At 38.8% G+C, this 18,904-nt stretch overlaps 1 protein-coding gene across 1 annotated transcript in view; it reads right to left on the reverse strand.

The window, feature by feature from the left end:
* Nucleotides 1–585: 585 nt before the first annotated feature.
* nrbp2b (nuclear receptor binding protein 2b) overlaps nt 586–18,904 on the reverse strand; it is a 46,266-nt gene continuing 27,947 nt past the window's right edge. The window contains exons 2-18 of the mRNA XM_062441681.1: nt 10,673–10,795; nt 9,519–9,620; nt 9,321–9,410; nt 8,881–8,921; nt 8,680–8,774; nt 8,505–8,528; nt 8,311–8,391; nt 7,706–7,761; nt 7,522–7,617; nt 7,007–7,139; nt 5,543–5,645; nt 5,387–5,437; nt 5,155–5,290; nt 4,842–4,895; nt 4,475–4,538; nt 3,759–3,814; nt 586–3,593 (exon numbers count right to left, since the gene is read on the reverse strand). Coding sequence (XP_062297665.1) covers nt 3,507–3,593; nt 3,759–3,814; nt 4,475–4,538; nt 4,842–4,895; nt 5,155–5,290; nt 5,387–5,437; nt 5,543–5,645; nt 7,007–7,139; nt 7,522–7,617; nt 7,706–7,761; nt 8,311–8,391; nt 8,505–8,528; nt 8,680–8,774; nt 8,881–8,921; nt 9,321–9,410; nt 9,519–9,620; nt 10,673–10,795 — 1,392 coding nt within the window. The 3' untranslated portion in view covers nt 586–3,506. The remainder of the gene's footprint in view (nt 3,594–3,758; nt 3,815–4,474; nt 4,539–4,841; nt 4,896–5,154; nt 5,291–5,386; nt 5,438–5,542; nt 5,646–7,006; nt 7,140–7,521; nt 7,618–7,705; nt 7,762–8,310; nt 8,392–8,504; nt 8,529–8,679; nt 8,775–8,880; nt 8,922–9,320; nt 9,411–9,518; nt 9,621–10,672; nt 10,796–18,904) is intronic.

Raw genomic sequence — 18,904 nt, forward strand, 5'->3', positions numbered from 1 at the left:
ATTTTATAATCTTATTAGATTTGGTTTTGTAATCTTAACAGACTGAATCAAATTTGTCCTTTTGAAGATAATTTAAAACATTAGTTTCTGACTTTTCATTCAGCTTCTTGTTATTCCGCTAATATGGTATGACAAAGCTACAAGCACTTCAAATCTCTTAATTTGCACTTTAAAATGTTCCTGTCAGCTGCACGCTGATAACATACTTATATGAAATTTGTTATAATTTCATAACGTTAAGTCTACAAGACGATACAACACTTATTTTTTCTCATTATAATAATCTATAATGATTAGTAGATAGATTAAGGTATTAGAGAAATGTGTATATTTGAGTTAAACTTAAGCTTGGGCTAAAATAGTAAAACCTGCATGTTCCTATTAGTAACTCTTGTAACTGCATCTATATGATATATTTGTGCTTTTTAAAAACTACATACCTACAAAATAAAGTCGCAGTATGCTGTTCTCTTAAAAATGTGATTAATTTCTATAAAAAAATGTTAATGTGAACATCACACATATACTGTATATGCATTATAATCCACATTTATACATAAATCCTAAAAATTTCAGACACAACCAACATGTCACATATTGTTTATTGTCATGTATTTCATTGCAGTAGCTACAATATTTAACAAAGGTTTAAGTAGAACACATCCAAAGGCAAGTTTCATTCAACAGATTCACAAGAAAAAAGTCATTTGACATAAAATAAGACTGATATGGATGATGTTGTTGTTGTTGTTGTATTTGTATTTTTTTCTTCTTCTTCTTCTTCTTCATGTTCGCACAGTCTAAACATTCATTTTCTTGATCAGGTCGCCCTGACTGGAACTGACCTGTAACTGACGAAGGCAAAATGCAAAGTTTTGAATGGTTGCAGGCGTTTTTAAGACATGCAGCTTCAGATCAAACGAGAGCAAGAGTGGCACCGCTTTGTATTGTATTGAAAGTTTGTCCAGAGTAAACCCCCCCTTTTTTTTTTTTAATAGCCACACACAAATATGTACACCACAGCCCATAAAGTAGTTGAATGTCTGGGAAAACTCAGGGCTCCCGTCCTTTTAGAGACACACTGATAAGAAGGCTTGATGCAGAGTATATAGTAAGTATTTACTGTAAGCAATGACTGTACAGCATTGTAACTGCTATGAAACCACGATTTTGCAGACCGGCGAAACAAATGAAGCCTAACTAAGTGATTCTGACAAACAAGAGTATACTGCTGAAGATCGATCAGACAATTCACAATTGGTTTGTTAAGGACAAAACAAAAAGAAATCCACCCAAATATTTAGTCTGTACCGCTGCCAAGATTAGCTCCTCCAGGGGAAAACCTGCCAGAGCTGAAGGGATATACACTCTATTTGTTTTGTGTGTGTGTGTGTGTGGGGGGGGGGGGCTGCAATGCAATCCTTTCCCCAAAAAAAAAAAAGTCCACTCTGATATTGTCTGAAGTAAAAAGTAGAGTAGAGTCGATGTGGTTCTGAGAAATAAATATGTTTAAAGCAAAATGCTCCAATCTTCTGTCAAAGATGATGTTTTTTGGTATCTGCAGAAAATGTTATGCTGATACATGATAGCACATTTTAACGGATACAAAATTTACACACACACAAAAAAAAAAGAATTAAATATAACCATAAATATTCAAAATGTTTTGGGTTGAAATCCTGCAGGCTATTGCCAAACAATGTATTGCAATGAAATGGAAGTCAGATCTATCACTGCTAGTTTGATCGTGGCTCTTAGAAGTGAGCAGCTGTATACGTCTTGGAAAAGATGCTCATTAACAAATCAGATAATTTCATTTTTCTCTATAAAATATGGCAACCTTTCATCAGCTACATGGAGAATCTTCTATCTCACTGCAGTTGTGCTGTAAAAGATTATTCTATCGTGGCTAAATGTTTCTTTATCTTTATTGTTTTATGTAATCTTTAGTAGTTAAACTTTTATTTTAATTGTTATGACAGGGTACAGTGAGTGTTTTTCTATTGTCAATGTGCGGTTGTGTGCTTTGTAGCCTATTTAAAAGACAAAATAGTATACTCGTTAGAAAATTGAAAGGTAGATTCTTCTTTTAAAACCACTTCTAGACATTTTAGAGATCTCAGTGTTAGAAAATATCCTCTGATGATTTGGGAAATACAATAAGTAAGTAAGTATTAGCGGTAATATTTATTGACACTATGGCAAGCTTTAAAATCACATCACCAACACCCTTCCTCCCATTTATAATATTACAGGGCTAAAATTTTAAATCACAAGCTTTCCGAGCTTTATCCCAATTTTTGCGGCTGATCCCAAATGAATATTAGCAACAGCAGAACCCTTAATCACCCATTATCATTTCTCCAGTATACAGTGGCTTCAGCTCTTAAGGGAGCCGCCGTTAACTGGCCTCAAGCTCATCTTCACATTTACACAGGCTGACTTTGCTAACCCAATGATAAGACACGGGAACTGTCTCCTACTCCGAATCAATGCGTCTAGTTTTTAACGCTGTAAAAAGTCAGCCTGAATTAGATATATATAAATATATATTCACAAATTTGCTAAGTTAGATCTGCCGTTTTGTCCAAAGTACATTGCCATATCAGGCACTTTTGCAAGTCTTTGGCTTTCAGAGCACTTTTTCAGGGGGAAACCCTTTAAGAGCACTAAAGGCTAAAAGAGAGGCGTTGTCTCATTGCTCTTTTTCACTACATTTAGGTGTAGCGCAGCTCTTGGAGTAGAAGCCTTTAACCCAGGAGTGCAGAGAGTTGTGTTACTAAGCAGGTCATAAAAATAAAGCAAAAAAAAAAACCAGGCCTGTGCAATGCTTCAATGGTTCACAGTTAAACAGAAATAAATAAGTTAACTGAAAGAGTATAAACAGCACATGTTGGACGGAATTTTAAATTCCTAAAACGAATAAACTGAGTGTTCTGGCTAATAAAGGAGGGAGGGTTTATTTTTAAATAAATGACTGCATCTTTGTTTATATTCACCGATCTAAATGGACACTGGAGTGCAAACGAGGCTTATGAGCAATACAACGTCCTTATGAAAACATAGCTGCGGCATTTGTATGTAAAACGGATCCGTTCTGAATAGTGGCAATATGGAAAAAACTGAAGTTGTCAAAGATAGCTTAAGGCATGGTAGCCCTTTGCGGCAGGGAGTTTGTCAATCTTCTACTGCTTTGTGGGATTGCTGAACACAGCCATGATTCCTCTGATCCTGCAACCAGAGGTGCCTTCAGTTCCTTTTTCACTGCTGGCGCTTCCTCCTTCTCGCTGGGATGATTAACTGACTGTCAAGGCCCAGCGTCCTCCTGTATTTGAGCCCCTTTTTTTTATCCCCAACTTTGTCAGCTTCCTCCACCACCACACTCCTTCTGCTCTCTTCCGTTCTCGGCTGTGTGATCCCGCCCGTCTCACTCTCCCTTTCTCTCGATCTGTGTGGTCAACGCCTCCGGCCCCTCAGTTCGGGCCAGCCGCTGTCGTGACCCCTCCTCACTGTGTGCTCCCAGAAGCGAGTGCTTTGACCCGGTGTCGATTGATGGCGTCCTCCAGGAACCCCGCAACCTTCTCACTGTCCTCCTACGCAGCACACAGGACATGACGGACATAAGACTCAAAACTCATTCTTAAGACTAGATATAAAATGCCTGCTTTGTTTATAAAATGCAAAAAAAAACCCCCAACACATTAAATACATTTATTGTTGTTGATCAAGAACGAAAATAAAGAAGCTTTCATATTTACCTCGGTTATGAAGGCGTAGTGAACGAGTTCACTGGCAAGGTCTTTGGAGGTGTCAGCTGAAAGTTACACATGAAATATATAAAGTTTTATCTCAAAATATGCAATAAAAAGTGTGGAGAGTCTGGATCTTGTTTAAAGGATAAATACTGGGCATTTCTTCCATTTTTCATTGCCAACAAATGCCATGAAAAATCCCAAAACAGCATCGTCTGTGTAGTCAAAGCATGATATGGCTTATTTCTCTATGTCATAGATCCAAAAAACTATTAAAAACACATAAATGAGCCATACTGTTTTACTGAATGACACATTCTTTTATTAGGCTTAACATGGACGCTGCAGTTTATTTTGAGTCCCTTCTATATACACACTGTGCTGCTGCCATAAACAACACTAGCTAACCAAATCCACTGCTATAAATACTCCCTACCAATAATTAATATTTACTTCTGTTGCTAAAATGATGCTACAAACTACAGCAACTGCTTTCTTAAAAATACAAGCCTTTAAAAAAAGGGAAAATCTACATTTGTGACCTGATTTTAAAGGTTTACATTTTAGCACAGAGAGCCACAAACAGGCTGATAAATTCAGAAGATACTGAAAGACAGACTGAAGCTTTAATGATTTTGGTCGTCTCATGGCATTGTTGACAAGAACAAAACCATAAACTAACACCAGCCTTTTAATTTAAAGTACAGTTGTGGTCAACTTACTTGGAAGGATGTCACAGCTAAGCTGCCGATGAAGTTTATCATCCATCTTCAGAAATAAAGACAGCTAGGGAGAGATGAAAAAGTCAAATTTATATCAATTGATTCATGTTTTTTTAACAGACTTAACAACTTGACAATTATTTCAATTGTCTGTATAAATAGAGCTTTTACTAAAATGGGCAAAGTAACCGCTTCTTAACCATCTGAGGGCAGCAAAGACTCGTTTAAAACAGGCTTAAAAACAGTTTTATTCAGGAATTGTTTTTCATTTTGACTCCTGTTATTTTCATGTTTTTTTTTAACGCTGTAGACATTCACTGCAAATGAAAAGTGCAGCTCAAATTAGATGCATTATTATGTGACTCACATGAGTTTTGGTCCCTTCTTCATTTGACTCCAGATTACAGTGCATCTGAACAACCTACGACACAAACAGACAAAAAGCAAAATGTTTTTAGGTCCTGTTAAACTTAAGCAACGTGCAAAACAACTCAAATGGAAAAGCAACAAGATTCTTGGGGAAAATGTGAAATCTAAATGTATTAACACTTTGATAACATCTGCTGCCATGATGCATTTAATGAGGGTGGGGGTGTGTTAGTGGCTTATAACCAGTAAGAAGACAATGCACACACGTAGGCAGCGACACTGTTGATCTAATACAGTTGTGTAAGGCTAACCTTCCTCGTCTCCATCTCCTGGGGTTCAGGAGTCGGCGTCTTGACTGTCTCCACATGCTCCTGAGACAAGGAGAGGGCTCGAGGGACGGGGTGAGGCCGAGTCGAGGCGAAGTTCATCAACGGGTAAATCCCATTTCTGATAGAGAGAGAAGAGAGACAGAGGAGGGGAATTGAAGTTTTAAAAAATGCTGTTTTCTGTATAAATCACAAAATAACTCGTAGTACCACTCACTTCACATCCTCTAGAAACTTGTCAAGTTCCAAAGGGGACACGTGGGAATATCTATGAGATATGAAGAGATACAAAAAAGAGCACAGTGAGTGCTGCGCTCGACATGTCATATAATATTCAGAACTAGCCAAAACATATGAGGAGGTTGATTTTTACTTTAGCTGAACTCCTTGTCTGTCGTCATGTTTAATCTCTGCCATGACAGCGTTCGGGTCGAAGGACTTTGTTTTCTCCTCCACACAGTTCTCTGGAAGCAGATCTGTAGACGCAACACAAGTCTGGATGTTAATAAATTGACAAGAGTTGATTATTTATTATTGAGCTGCAGCAATTGTTCAACATCTGAATGATAATCTGCTATTTATAGGAGTAAACTTTTTCAAAATAGTTTAATTCTCTTTTTCAAACATTAAACGACTCAACAATTTGTAAACCTACAAAACACATCCCATGAAAGGTTATACTACAAACTTAACAGCATAATTAATTAATGAGAAACAGATTTTTGTTATCAAATCTGCCTTCAAGACATATAAAGGATCAGTGTGTAAGATTTAGTAGCATCTAGTGGAACGAACTTGGCAGAAATGGAAGATTATATCAATAATTGTGTTTTAATTGGTGTAAAATCCCATGAAAATAAGAATCGCTATGTTTTCGTTATCTTAGAAGGAGCTCTTTATATCTACTTAAAGAGCAGGTCCCATTCCACGGAGGCCCTTATGATGCATCGCCATGTTTATACCATGTTCAGAATGGATAAACTAAATAACACTAGAGAGGGCCTTTCACCTTTATTGTGAGTTTTCCTACATCCTTAACCCTTTACATACTGTTTATATTCTGACTCATAATTAGTCTCTACACCAATTCACAATCATAAATCCCCCATCAGTCACTGATAAATGTTTGATTAATACTTCTGTTTCATTCATCTTGTGGAAAAAAGACATTCACAATCATTACTTTATGGTCCAGGAGAATATTTTTATAGAATATGACTAATAAAACATGTTTGAATGCTGACTTTGGATTTCTTTTTTTTCTTTTTTTGTGTGTATATAAAATAAAATTTAAAAAAGCATTTTATTTCCATTTTTGGACACTGTGGGTCACATAAAGTCCACCTTAAAATAAATGTATATATTTGGTGTTTTTACAGCTTTCAAATGTAATAATTGGGCAAATTTGACCCTGAACAGTCTGTAAGGATTAAAAGAGGAAGGGAGGTGTATTCATCTGTTTGCAATCTGCAACCTCACCACTAGATGCCACTAAATCTTCCACACTGGTTCTTTAACCCTTAAACAGGCAGGAGTGGAAGATGAGATCTTTTTATTTACTTTTTATTTATGTTTATATTATTAGTTATCTCATTTAAAATTATTTTGTATATTTTGGATTTTATGAGTTGTATCTCCACCAGGATACGTTGCCCCTATTACGATATAAAAAAATGTGTATGTATCTCCTGGTGCACGTTGCCTGTTTAAGGGTTACGTGATAAAATGTATTTGCCAAACTTTAACAGTCTTGAATGCTGTAACTACCACGATGAATGAAACAAGAAGTGATTTCCACATGGTAAGCTCAGCGTGTGGACGTGAGAAAAAAACTCACACTGGTTGTTGATGAGGCAATGGGCGGCCAGCAGTTTAAGGGAGTGGACCTCGAACAAGACTCGGTGGAACAGAAGGTCGTGAGCGGTGGGACGGAGTTTGGCTTCATGACGCAAACAGGATTGGGTGAACTCCTGCGGAAAGCAACGGGAATAAGAGGTCTGAGTCCGACACATAACCCCACGACTGTACAGTATGACCCAGATTACCTAGCGTCACTCCGTGCTCTAGATTTGATTCTTGGCAAGTGTTACTGAAACACACACTGTGAAACTGCATGTGGTCTGAAATAAACCTAGAAGCAAGATGGTGTGTGTGTGTGTGTGTGTGTGTGTGTGTGTGTGTGTGTGTGTGTGTGTGTGTGTGTGTGTGTGTGTGTGTGTGTGTGTGTGTGTGTGTGCGTGTAGGCGAGTGTTAATAGAGTCGTGTGGGACATCTTGTTTTTATCCTCATGTTTCCACGGTTGCAATGGTGTATATTTAGGACATGGTGCTTTTTTTTTTTTTTTTAACTCACTCTCATGGGAGGGTCTTCCAGAGATTGACCTGCATTAACGATGGCCTCCTTGGACACAGCAGTATCTCCGTTGGCCTGGATCTCTAGTACTGCCATCTAGGGGTACAAATAATCTGTTAAAACACACACACACACACACATGCACACCATACAGATTAGTATTTTACGGATCTGTTTCTCTCACCTCTAGAGCACAGATGCCAAAGGAGAAAATGTCTATGGAGTAATCATCTTCAGCGGCTAGAAACAGAAAAGGAGAAGCACAGAAGAGGGAGGTGAGTGGTATCTAAACACTGCATTTTAGAGGAGTATGAAGCACACAGGGAGTTAGCATTTATAATTGAAGGTTTAGCTTTATTACAAAGACACAATTAACCAATCTATCTTTTTACTGCTCCAAAAAGCAGCAAAGAATATTAATTAGATGTCTCCAAATAACTTTATTTGTGGCCAATTGATTGGACTGTGGCTCCACTAATTCCAGCATTTATCTCATTAGCTCCTACAATTACAATCCACAGATCTCTCAAGTGGAAGACTTTGCTGTCCTTATTTGGATCTTGCAACTGTTTGCAAAAAATAATGGACATTTAATGCTCATTTTGGAGCTTAAAATAGACAATCGTGTTACCACAGGTGTTAATTAACTGTGTATTTGGTGATTTTACCAGCTCCAGTAGGTGAGACATGATGACTGAATTTTCACTTTAGGGCAAATCATTCAGATAAGAATGAGAAAAAAAAGATAATTGATAGTAATGAAGCAGAAGAAAGCTCCATCATGCTTACATCCATATTCTGGAGCAAAAAAATGAAGATTCCTCTGCTCGTCGCGATGTTGCCTCCCTTTACCGCTGGCATCTGGGAACACTGGTAAGAGGAGACACATAGAGAATAATAAATATAAGTAAGTAAAAATAAGAAAAAAAACATTGATAGACACCAGTGTAAACATATCTACAACAAAATGATCTATTTCTTACCATTAACAAATAGCCGATGCCACACTGTGGAAAGAAAAATTAAGCATAATTGAGATATTTTTTTTCTATCTTGTAAAACTGCAGACATTAATATAGTAAATCTACAGTCTGAGGTTAGTAAATAGAGTGGCCAGAGCTGGTTGTAGTAACATAGAAAGCCCTGCAGGAAGCAGACCTGAGCCGATCTTGATGAGGCCGTTGTGCTGAATGAAGATGGTGTCACACGTCAGGTTGCCATGGATTATTGGAGGGTCACAAGAGTGCAGATAACTGCCAGTAGAACATAAAACATTACAGGTGTTTTTTTGTTAATCTTATGTGTGAGACTTAAGACATCTTTCATGTTGAAATCCTAGGGGAAGAAATCAGTCAATACCTGAGGGCAGAGAGAATCTGGGTGCACCATCTCTTCCAGGCCTAAAATGTAGTGTAACAGAGCAACATAAATCCTTTTGAAGATACCAATTTGCTCCATTGAGGGCAACTTGGCATGGCAACCTATTATGCTAAACTCATATACACAAATTTTCCTGTCATTCTCAGTAATATACTTAAGTAATGAATGCCACATGCAACTACAAAAGCACACAAACAAGATGACGAAGAAGAAAAGGATGCATGCTCATTTCAATCCTACAACACCCTAAGGATAAAATATGACTGAACCACAAGGGTGCCATGTTACATAATCTCTAATCCTGTTGGAAATATGGATCTGAATAGTGATTGGACTGCAGTACCCTTTGCCGCCACCAAGCAACAGACTGAGTAAACACACCAATATATATGTGACCAGGTCAAAAAAAAAACACTGACCTTCACATTCATGCTCTTGTGGTTCTTCTTGGTTTTCTTGAGAAACTGCTTGAGGCTGCCCGACGACATGTATTCTGTGATAAATATAACCTGTGGGTTGCAGAGGTTGGAGGTTGGATTTACAGGATGTGTGCATGTAAAAAGAGACAACAACAAGAGGGGAAAGAAAGACCACAGAGAATTTAAAACAAATCTTACCCGAGCTTGAGTCTCCTTCATGTCGAGCCAGTACTTGTGGAACTTGACAATGTTGGGATGTTCGACCTGCATCAGGTTCTCAAACATCTCCTTGATCTTTTCCTAAGAAAAAAAACACACATGGGAGGTGGTTTACATCTTCACATTACCTCACTGACCAAGTAAAGTCCTTTATCTTCCAGGCCTGTAAGCAACAGAGCTGAAATTGATAAGTGTATTGACAGAAACTTAATCAGCAATTCTTAAGACTCTTGTCATTATTGACTGAATACCTTTAGGACTTGGTGTTCGACAAAAAAAAAGAAGCAATTTGAATATGTCAACTTAAGATCTAGGGAACTTTTGACTTGAGTGCTTTTGTTGCCTGGGGGAGTTTAAGGCGCCAACCATGAGCTGCAGCATCTCTGGTCCTCTCTCTTACTGTCAGCTTTCTACTTCAGACATAAAATGCCCCAAAGAATATTTAAAAATACTCTTGGCTACCAACTAAAATGCCACTATATTGAAATAGGCGCAGGAAAAAACTGTCAGGCCTGCTGTTGTGTATAAAATATGCAGTATGGAGATACTGAGCTTTATCTTAAGACTACAATGTGAACAGTTCCTAGTTGCTGATAATAAATGGCCAGTGAGGTCAGACAAGACAAGACAGAAGCCTGCAGAAGAAAAAAAAAAATCCTCCGAAGACACTGGAGATATATTAGTCACACTCTTCTCAAGCCTGCATCCAGCAACACAAGACATGCCCTCGGCGAAAAGGAGAAGGGAAAAGAGGCAGACCAAGAAACACCTGGCGCCGTGACCTGGAGGAGAAGTGGCCATACATGGGGACAGCTGGAGAAATTGGCCGAGCACCGAGATGCCCGGAGAGCATCTGTTAGCGGCCTATGCCCAAGCAGGGGGTCACAGGCTTTGAGTTTTAAATAAAGTACAATATGAACAATGTGTAAAATACTGTGAAATATGTGCCTAGATGATACATATACCATTCAAAGAGCCTGTTCTTGTACAAGATGTGTGTTATCCTTGCTAAAACATTTATTAAAGCTTAAAAATACCAATAAAAATAAAGCTGCTTCCTCATTACCAAACTCTTCCCACTCCAAAACCACAAATTCAACCTGTATCTAAAAGGTAAAAAAGATCCACGATACCTCCTGTGCTTTGAAGACCTTCTTGTCGGAGAAGAGCACTTCGTTCCAGACCACCTCCACGCCCTCCTCTGTGTCCATAGCCAGAGATGCACTTTCCACACCGGGGACATTACCTTGGCTGACCTGTAGAGGGCAGACAGATACAGATATTGCATTTAGCATCATGCTAGCACAAATACATACATTGCATACTATAAAAGGCATCTTTAAATCTGCCTGAACAGATTTGACCCCATTTCGAGGCAGCAGAAAGAAGCATAAACACAAAATACACTTATCACCTTGTGTATTGGTTGATATGGTGAATTTTTAAGCAAGCACTCTATTTAATAAACATGGAACAGCATTAGCATTATTGTGGATATATAGGAGTTATGTTTCAGGCCACCTGATTAATTTAACTCAAATATTCACTATTATTTTATTAATAATAATAATAATAAACTTTATTTATAGAGCATCTTTCATACAAGGCATGTAGCTCAAACTGCTTTACAGAAAATAATACAATAAAACAACAGCAAATAAAACAATAAAGAAAGAGAAATTTAGTAAAATTAGACAATCAAGAATAAATAAATAAAGACATTCAGTAAAAATAATTTAAAATGACATTAATTAAAAGCCAAATTAAATAAATATGTTTTCAGCTGTCGTTTAAAACACAGAGCTCACATCTCTTATAGCTTTGGGTGGACTATTTTATCCATAATTTTGGAGCATAATTAAAGAATGCTGTGCTTCCTATTGTCTTATGGGCGTAAATATGTATATTTAAAAACCCAGCTGCGGATGATCTGAGATCACGTGAGGGATTATAAAAACGACAGAGAGTCTGTGATGTAGGTCGGTCCCAAACCATTCAGAGCTTTAAAAACAAATAAAACAACCTTAAAATCTATTGTAAAAGACACTGGGAGCCAGTGAAGTGTAGCTAAAGCTCCCTTTTGGTCTCCACCAACACCTGAGGGAAAATATCTGTCTCTTAAAAATGCTCCATTAAATGTTCACCAGCTGGTCGCTAGCTTCATAATCATGACGAGCAGTAAAGAGAAGCGGCAGGATGAACGGCAGCAGCAGCAGCAGTAGCAGCAGCAGCAGCTTGTGTAAAGAATTGGACGAGGTGGATTAGAGGGAAACAGAGCGGGAGAAGCGAGGGGATTGTGGATGAGGGATTTAGAGAGATGAGACACGGGTCACAAGACGGAGGAGGTGGGACCGGGCTCCTATGAAGAACTTGCAAAAAGAATAGAAAGCAGAGTGGAGTGAAGAGGCAGCGGCTGGGTCTATAATCTGGCAGACGCAGACAGGCCCCCGGGGGGATCCATCACTGAATGAGACGGTGTTTATGCAACAGCAGCAAAGAGCTACTCATGCCTCATGGATAGTGCTGCATATTGTGCTGCAGCAGTGGTGGTGGTGCAGTTAGTATAGTAAGGAGGCTAGATTTAGTCTTAATAAGTGGTAATCATAATGCAAGAGCCTGCTAATCCAACATCTCGTCAAAGTAATGAATCATTTCTACTTAGAAGTCACGGCACGTCATTTCCGAGGCTGCCTGAGGATTCCCAGGATTTCCATGTCTGTTTTGACGGCTGCTATTTTGTCCTACTATGCAGCTGACCCAATTTTTCTGACCTAATTGAGATTTCCTCACAAGGATCAATAAAGTATTAACAGTTAGAGATAACATGGCACCATTGATTGAAGTATTGATGCACCAACTGAAAGCTTTCACATGGTCAAACCTCTCTAAAAGGTTTGTTTCCCCCCATGCAGAATCCTTCATTCAAAGTGCAACTACAATTATTCATATTCATACCAGCCTGTAATCTTCTGGGAATGCTTTGAAAAGTTTTACTCAGTTCAGTTATTCTGTTTTTTTTTTTAACATATCTTTTACTGAGAGTCTTATGATGTTTCTTTTATATTTGCAGGCCATCAGTGGAGGACAGAAACAGTTCTCTAGATATGATCAAATGAAAGTGGTGTCAAACAAAGCGATCGAAGGGTTTTTGTGACCATCAAATCTATGAGACGCCTTAGCGACTAAATTCTTACTGCGGCCTTCGGGACGTTGCTATGCTCTAACCTGCTTATAAAAGTAACAACTGGACTTTAACCCTTGTTTATCTGTCTTCTGAACTATTCACAGGTCATTTTTTATTGCTTTTGTACATTTATCTATTAGTGTATCTTTTACTAATACCACATATAGCTTTTAAGCTCAACCCCTTTGTTGTCTTTCTTCTTTTATTTATTGTGTAGGGCTGCAAGTAAAGACTATTATCATTGTCAGTTAATCTGCAGATTATTTTTAATGAAACAATGCTAGAAAATAGTAGGAAATGGTGGTTATAACTTCTTGGAGCTCATGTTAAAGTCTTCAAATGTCTCGTTTTGTCCGATAAATAGGCCATTTCTTATCATCTCTGCAAGAAGAAACTAGTTTAAGTTTTAGACATCATCTGACACCCCTCTATCATCACCGTCATCGTCTCTGTGGTCTTACAATGTCAGCTGGGTGTCTCTGATGAGCAGCTGAGAGCCTGATGTCAGCACTGATCCACTATTATTTAGGCTCGTCTCTACGCCCCAAACGACCGCCTATTACTGCTAAATGCTAGCCATTGATGTATTCTACAGAGCTCCACTTGTACCACGCGTCGTGACATCATCTTTGACTGGGCGATGAATGTCAAGAGTCAAGGCGGCTTTCAGCACGCGGCTCAACAGGAGGAGGTTTGTTAAAACCGGACCGAACGAGAAAAAGACAGACAGCAATCTGAGCACAACCACGAAAACTACTCTAAATATTCTTAATTTAATTTATACCACAGATTTTCTTGGTGTTGATGAAACAAGCCAAAGAAAGCCATGTTTCTTTACCACCATGGTTTGTTTACTGCTTCACTTACAGTACAGCTTTAAGGCTCTCTCTCTCTCCGGAGAGTAGGAGGGGTTTCCTTTCACAGACAAATTGAGCAGCAGAGGAGACTTGACATATAATCTCGCTGCTACCACTCTGTGGGAGATGATAATCTGATTACTGGTATTATAAAGTTGGAACACAATGCTCCGTCTCGCTAACGGCAGAGGGAATTCCTCCGCTTCAATAGCTGTCAGAGAGGAATTATGTCAGTCTCTCTCTGTGGCGTCAGGGGTCGGCCGTTGTTTACTTTCTCCAGATTTTGAGGGGAACACTCGGTCCCCTGTCCCAGCGTGTACGTCCCGAGGGTATAGTGGGATCTGATGCTTGGTCATGGTGGCGTGAGACTGGTAAACAAGCATGCTGGATTCTGGGCTCTGATTGGCCGTGGGAAGGGAGGTGGGTTAAGGGTGTGGAAGGGGGATTTAGGGATTGTGTGTTCATGTCAGAACAACACCAACTTCTATTCTCATGTTTGCTAAATCTCCATCTGAGCCTGGTAGAACTGGATCTGTCACATAACCAGCTCATTATGTCACCACACAAGTTAATCCTGTACATTTCTCATTCACAATAGTGTTTTTGTAATTGTACTGTATTTGTTTTGGACTGAAAACACATTGTGGATCAGTTCATATAGGAAACATACTGCTGCTACTTCAGAGATAATTCACAGTAGTCCAATCAGAGATAAATCACTGATGCTGTTGTAAGATCAGGAACTGCTTTCCCCCATGCAACAGACCTCTATCTTCCCATTTTGCTATACAGGTAATGTATATATCCTTCTGTGCGTCCCATTTAAACTCCAAATAAGGACATTTAAGAATATGCAATATATACAGTTAAGCTACAAAACTCTTAAATTTTACATCAGTATCTTCAAACTCTGTCAGATCCTGTCAGATCCTTATTAATAAGTGCAGCAAATTAGACACAATCCACTGAGATGCCATGTCATGTGTATTGGTAGAAGACAAATGTCACATTTGGGGAAATATGTAAGTTAAAAGTAAGTTTGCCAACCCAAATTTATCAGGATAGGGAATGATATGCAACAAAGGACTCCAGTTGATTCTACTTTATGTACACAAATGTACAAAAATGTGCAGTCGTTTCAGATATAATATCTTCTTTTTATTGTTTATCGGTATTAGTTTCTGCTAATGCGGTTGCTTGTTGTCTTTCTGGGTTCAATCGATGCACAGAGATAACACGTGATAAAAATATAGATATTTAAAAGATACAAATTAACACAAGGAACGGAAAATGAAGCAAAAATAAGAGAGAAGATTAAAACAAATTAGTTAAAAAAGACATTAAAAACTGAAAAAAAAATGAATTAAAAGAGCATTTGACTGTACAAACATTTTCAAGCTTGTATTATATATATAGTACAGTAAACTCAGCTGACTGCTAATGCAATCTAATACAGGAGCTATGCAATTAATCCTACTGCGCCTTCATGAACTCTTTTAGAAAGGTGTTTATCTAACTTTGTGGTAATTTTGGGGGGGCTGCAGCTTGTGGTGCTGCATTTCATTATACTCAGGAGGTGTTTCTAATATTGTGTTCCCCCTTATTTATATCAGTGTGGGTTACACTTGCAGGCTAGACTTAACTGTTTACGCTGCAGGTTGTTAAAAGGCACGCCATGCTCCCTGTGCAGCGCCGAATTAGCTTTCTGTAACTACACCAAGAGTCCAAAATCTCCTCTTCTACAACGTTGCTACGATGGCTGGCTGGAACATCTGCAGTGACAGTTTTATTGCCTGGATTCGGAGCGGGATGTGTTTTACGTGTGTCACAAGGCCAGAGAATTATCCCAAAAATAAGAAAAGGTGCCTGATGAGTCAGCAGAGGGAGAAAAGGACAGTGGGAGGATTAGTAAGAGAGGTAGAGGAGAGTACTGAACTACAATATGGCAGCTCTCTTTCAGTGCGATTCTCCCCGCAGAGGCTTCTTAAATGAAAGAGTGCCTTTGTCTGGAACCGTGTGTGGGTCCAAGTCTGATGGCGACAAAGAGCTTTGTCTCCCTACATGTCAGCATCTCGCCTCCACCGGGCCTCTTCCTACATCTCATACCTAACACAATGAGCTGATACGCCGCACCGCATTAATATTAAAGAAGCAGGTCTGATACAGAAACAGCTACGCCCCAATTAATGTGCATTACTCTGTACTCGATGCTCCCTAGGTTAGTGTACTGTATGTAAATGAGAGCAGGCTGCTTTCTCTGTTGCTTTGTGCTCTCTCTCTCTCTCTCTCTCTCTCTCTCTCTCTCGGAAATTTCAGTGGCATCAAAGAGGAGCGGCATCAAAGAGTTTGGACTGAAATGTTGTGGAAAATGCGAGAGGAGAAGTAGAGAAAAATCATTTCTAACTGTGAAATGTGGCAGGGGCGAGAGAGGGGAACAGATGAGCACCTTTTTCAATTTGCCGCTGTGACCAAAACATAATTTATGTGTTAATATTGTGAATACCAAACATTAGATGATGAATTACTCGTGAAGTGTTTGGACATATTTTCTCATTTAAGTGATTGAGGAGGTATGTCCCAAGCATTTGACTGGTGCTGTAGATCTTTTATGTCTTATAAATTAATTAAAAACCATAAAAAAGTATTAAAAATCTGTTTGTCTGTAATCTTGAGGTTCATTTGTTGAGCTCTGGAGCACACGCCCTGTTTCCTGCAAAGGCTATAAAGTCAGAAGTTGTGTTAACTACTGCTGAAAAGATCTGACAATATAACAGTCATTTGTCACAAAATGTATCAATGAACATTTAAAACTATCTGAGTAATAATTGTTATAATTGTTAAGCGAAAACATAGCTAACAGCGTTTGGCAAAGGCTTTAAAATGTGACATTTGACTGCTTTACTTCATACCACAACAAGATGAATTGAATACTTTGAATTTTAGAAGCATTTTAAAAGCAATTTTACCAACATCACTTAAATCAATACATGTTTTGTTTGATAATTAGTCAATTAATCGATTAATCAATGGACAGAAACTTAGTTACCAACTATTTTGGCAATCGATTCATCATTTTGAGTCATTTTTCAAGAAGAAAAAAGTCTAAATTGTCTGCTTCCAGCTTCGTAAATTTGAGTATTTTCTAGTTTTTCAAGATTTCTAACAATTCCCACCAAAAAACATGTGAGCACCAGAACTAAACTGTCACAACACAGGCAAGAAAGGGGTGACAGTCAGCTCATCAACCATGGTAATTCCATCTCCTATCTGCTGATGAAGACCATGAAATGTGGTTGGAAGCAGTGGAAAAAGCTAGTAAGTGGACTTTTATTCAAGTTTTTATCTGCTGGTTCGAGTCAATCAGCTTAAAGAAGCGCAACAGGGCTTCAGGGCTTTGTCAATGTGTGCAGTAAAAGTTCTGGTACTCCACTGACAGACATTTCCATTTTACACAAAACTAGGTCCCTGAGGAAAGCAAAACAAATCTTGTCCAACCCCAGTCATTCCCTGGCATCGGAATTTAAACTGCTCCCATCCGGATGCAGATTTTGCATGCCCAGATGCAGGACAGGCAGATTTATAAGTCCTGGGTTCCAGCGGCCATTGGCCTTTTAAATAACGGATGATTCTTAGCCTTTTTAAGCCATTTTAAGGTGGATTGCACGCACTGTGGTCACTTTAACTTTTTAGTTTTTACTATATATTGTTATTCTGTATTGTACTTTTTGTGGATTGTTTATTTTGTAACTGTAATTGCTATTGTCATTTTTATTGTTTTTGCTGCTGGCTGCACCACAAATTGCCCCTCGGGGACAATAAAGGTATCTTGAACTTATGTTGATAAACTACTGACTCAAAATGTTAAAGGTGCAGTGTGAATAATTTAGTGGCATCTAGTGGAACAGACTTGGTAGAAATGTGATATAATATTCATAAGTATGTTTTAATTCATGTAAAATCACCTGAAAATAAGAATCATTGTGTTTTCGTTAGCTTACTATGAGCCCTTTATATCTGCAGAGGGAGCAGGTCCTCTAACACTGAGGCTGCCATGTTGCACCGCCATGTTTCTACAGAAGCCCAGAGCAGACAAACGAAACACTGAGTATAGAGAGGAACTTTTGCAATTTCGTTTGTGAGCTTTACTGCCACAGTTTGTTCTCCTACATGCGTGGATGATGAGAGCGGGGTTTCAGTTGGTTGCAATCTGCAAACTCACCACTAGATGTCACAAAATCCTACACACTGCTCCTTTAAAACTGAACTTTTTTTGTGCTACGATATGAACAAAATGTTTCTTGTATCTTTCACATGCTGTTTCTTTACCTTCCCTCCTTTATCATCTATAAACCACTGATTCTTCACACCATCACGTGCTACTACAGCAAACTACAAAGCGAACTACACTTGAAAAGCCGACCTTCGCTCCTGTCCCGTCAGCGTCGGGGCCTTGAGCATCTGATCATCTGCTGACCTTCACCAGCCACATGAGCAGCTGCCTACACATCTCTCTCTCACTTTGTCTCTTTCTCTCTCTCTCTCTCTTTCTCTATGTCACCCCGGGAATTCACATGTGCAAAAATTCAGGTCAATGTCTCAGATAGTGTGCGGTGTGTGTCCGCTCGGCGTGAAGAACAACGTGATGGCATCACGCCGTGAAAAGTCAAGCAGGGTTCAGGAAATGTGCAACACAACCTTCTCTGTTCAGATAAGGGTCTATCTTAATGTGAGTGATGTTAGATCAGCAGAGAAAGCCATGCATTTCCCAGATTAATGCCCTTTATGTGTCACATTATCTAGATTGAAAGACCCTGCCATGCTGCAGGGATCTTGACTTTCCAAAGCTTATATAATAAAAAAAAAAAAAAAGGAAGTTCGACCTCTTTGAAAGTCACACATGGCTCATGAGAACAGATATTAGACAGATCAGGCCACATCATATCTCACTTGTTCATTTTCTCATGCAACAGTTTAAGCTCCCCACAAAGAGGAATGCAGGAGAGCGAGGCGGGTTAGCAGAGAGGAACAGATGGATACAGAGAAGCAAAACAAACAGCAACAGGACACAACATAGTCAAAACATGGCACAGGAGAGGCAGGGAAAGTTATTGAGCTCTGCTAATAAATTAAAAACAGGAGAGAATAGTTTCATTTCTCATTACCGTATCAAAAATGATGCCCAGTTCTTAATACAAAGAGCCTGTATTGGAGCTCAGAAGTAACTCGTTTTCTTTCTTTTTTTTACGTAAATGGAAACATGATAAGCATCGTGAGGCCTTCACAAAACATTAGAAAATGTTCTTGCAGATGTTGTTGTGTTTTGT

Source organism: Scomber scombrus, chromosome 20 (genome assembly GCF_963691925.1).
Source record: "Scomber scombrus chromosome 20, fScoSco1.1, whole genome shotgun sequence".
NCBI lineage: Eukaryota > Metazoa > Chordata > Actinopteri > Scombriformes > Scombridae > Scomber > Scomber scombrus.